The 2100-nt window shown below is 35.2% G+C and overlaps 1 protein-coding gene across 1 annotated transcript; it reads right to left on the bottom strand.

Annotated features, from left to right (window-relative positions):
* Positions 1-279: 279 nt before the first annotated feature.
* On the bottom strand, positions 280-1820 carry LOC105448972 (E3 ubiquitin-protein ligase RNF8-like). Its single transcript, XM_011687878.1, has 3 exons — positions 1643-1820; positions 682-1026; positions 280-583 (listed from the first exon to the last, which is right to left on the bottom strand). Exons 2-3 carry the CDS (start codon positions 968-970, stop codon positions 564-566), a joined length of 309 nt encoding a protein of 102 aa, XP_011686180.1. The 5' UTR covers positions 971-1026; positions 1643-1820; the 3' UTR covers positions 280-563.
* Between the last annotated feature and the right edge of the window lie 280 nt (positions 1821-2100).

The raw sequence follows: 2100 nt of genomic DNA, 5'->3' as shown, positions 1-2100 counted from the left end.
TATACCTACAGCATGAAAGAAGATTATAGCATCGTCGATAGAATTATGGTGATATTATGGTGCAGAATATATATCGCTAAAACAATCTTACAATTGGCTGCAAACGAGAATTCGCGGAGCGGTATAGAATTTACGAGAAATATATACACACAAAAAAATATGCACATATTATACACGCATATGAAAGCACATGATTATAGCGGATCTGCAGTTAAAGCAATAAGGAAAATAAAGTATAACGGTTTATAATTTAACAAAATAAATTTAGTTTGATTATAAGAATGTAACAAGTTAAATTTATTCAATCTCTCGGCTTTACATGAGCGATATGTGCGCCGATACGTGCACGTGAAACATAGTCAATTGTAGACGCCGATATATAAACATAAATGTAATTTGCGTAAACGTGAAATTTGCAGCGTTCGAGAAGATAACAGAGATTGCAGCGGCTTAAATTAGGAAAAATAAGTAAATATTCTTCTTTACATAATTAACAAAAAAAAAAGAAATACTATAGCATTCGTCTTTTTGCGTTTCGTGCGACTTGTGTTTTAATACAGTCGTTATGCCTTCTTTTCCGATGCTGAAACAAGTGCAGATAAATTAAATATAGTTAAATCTAGAGAGTGCTACATCACATATATATATATAAAGCGTCTATTTATAATCAAAACTGTTTACCTTCTCTTTCTTGCATACGTTCCTTTCTTTTGTTCTTAAGTTCGGGAGGAAAGTCACGAAAGTCGGCGATCATATTCTCAATAAGATCATCTAGACCTGTCGATCTGATCATCGATGTTACTGGCTTGCTGCATACTGGACAGGCACGGTTCTTCTGTCCTCTGTTCCACGATTCTATACAGTCGTGACAAAAGATGTGCGTACAACTCAACATAGTTGCTTCTACAAATAATTCCGTGCATATAGGACACGTCAGCTGTGCCATGCATCTCTCCTTGCATGTACTCATTTTAGTCAGATCTATCGTACACTCCGACTTACTTGTGTCAGTTTCGATTGTGTTTACTAAAAAGAAAAGACCAATAATTGAGTAAAGTCACCTACGAGAATATTTTTAATTAAAGACCGTCAACCTCGGGTAAATTGCCGCGCTCGCCCGGAGGGCCCGAAAAAAATGCAGAGTGTCGATGTTATCGACTATTGACATAAATTTGAATATAAATATATATTTGTGAATAACACATTATTAAAATCATGACTCCAAGTAGCACCTTGACTTGAAAACGTTTTTCAGTGATTAAAATGTCCACTCGAAAAACGTTTGAAGAAACATATCTTTTTAGTAAAAAAGAGAAAAATAAATATAATCAAAATATCATTTTTTCTCTATCTGTGAAAAAGCTTAAAAAGCTTGAAAAGAACGAATGTGCAAACTTTTTTTACAGATGGAGAAGAAATGATACTTCGATAATATTTCTCTACGTTTTATTTTTTTTTTACCAAAAAAAAGCGTTTCTTTAAACATTTTTCGAGTGGACATTTTAACCACTCAGAAACGTTTTCAAGAGTCGATTATGAAACGAAATATGTGCTACCTGGGATCTAAGACACTATTAAAAAAAAATAGCATATATTGTATGCGGAAATCTGTAAATTTGTATAAAATTTATTAGAACATTACCATTCAATATTCCTTGCAAAGTTTTTGCTTTTGCTTCCTGTTCCTTTGAGACTTTTTCCGCGTGTCTCCTTCAATCTCGCTTCCAACTAACATACCTAATCGTCTCATTCGATGACTGGGCCTGAATGCCCTTTATAACATATTCCTTTACCTTGCTTTCCATTGGCTGCGTTCCGTTTCACGTATGACACGTGTGATTTATTCTTTTATCCTTGTTTAACATTTGGTGAACAAGGATAACATGATACATCACGCGCATCATGCGTGAAATGGAACGCCGCCCTTGCTCGAAATGTTTGAATTGCGCGCAGTCTATCCCCGGACTTTTACCGTGGGATCATAGAACCTCGCTTGCTCCCCTGTACACTAGCGCCAGTACATCCATCCATTTTTGGGTACTACATAGCTGCATCCATTTTCTGACATCGTCAGATAAAATTATAACGTCGAGTGTAAAA

The sequence above is a fragment of the Wasmannia auropunctata genome, unplaced genomic scaffold (assembly GCF_000956235.1).
Source record: "Wasmannia auropunctata unplaced genomic scaffold, wasmannia.A_1.0 LD336078.1, whole genome shotgun sequence".
NCBI lineage: Eukaryota > Metazoa > Arthropoda > Insecta > Hymenoptera > Formicidae > Wasmannia > Wasmannia auropunctata.
Note: the sequence above shows the minus strand (reverse complement) of the source record. Positions and strands in the feature narration are given on the sequence as shown.

Excerpts from the sequence above, each read along its gene's own strand:
- LOC105448972 (XM_011687878.1), bottom strand. The coding sequence starts at position 970 with ATGAGTACATGCAAGGAGAGATGCATGGCACAGCTGACGTGTCCTATA. Across the intron at positions 584-681 it reads ACGTATGCAAGAAAGAGAAG|CATCGGAAAAGAAGGCATAA; the intron begins GTAAACAGTTTT and ends CACTTGTTTCAG.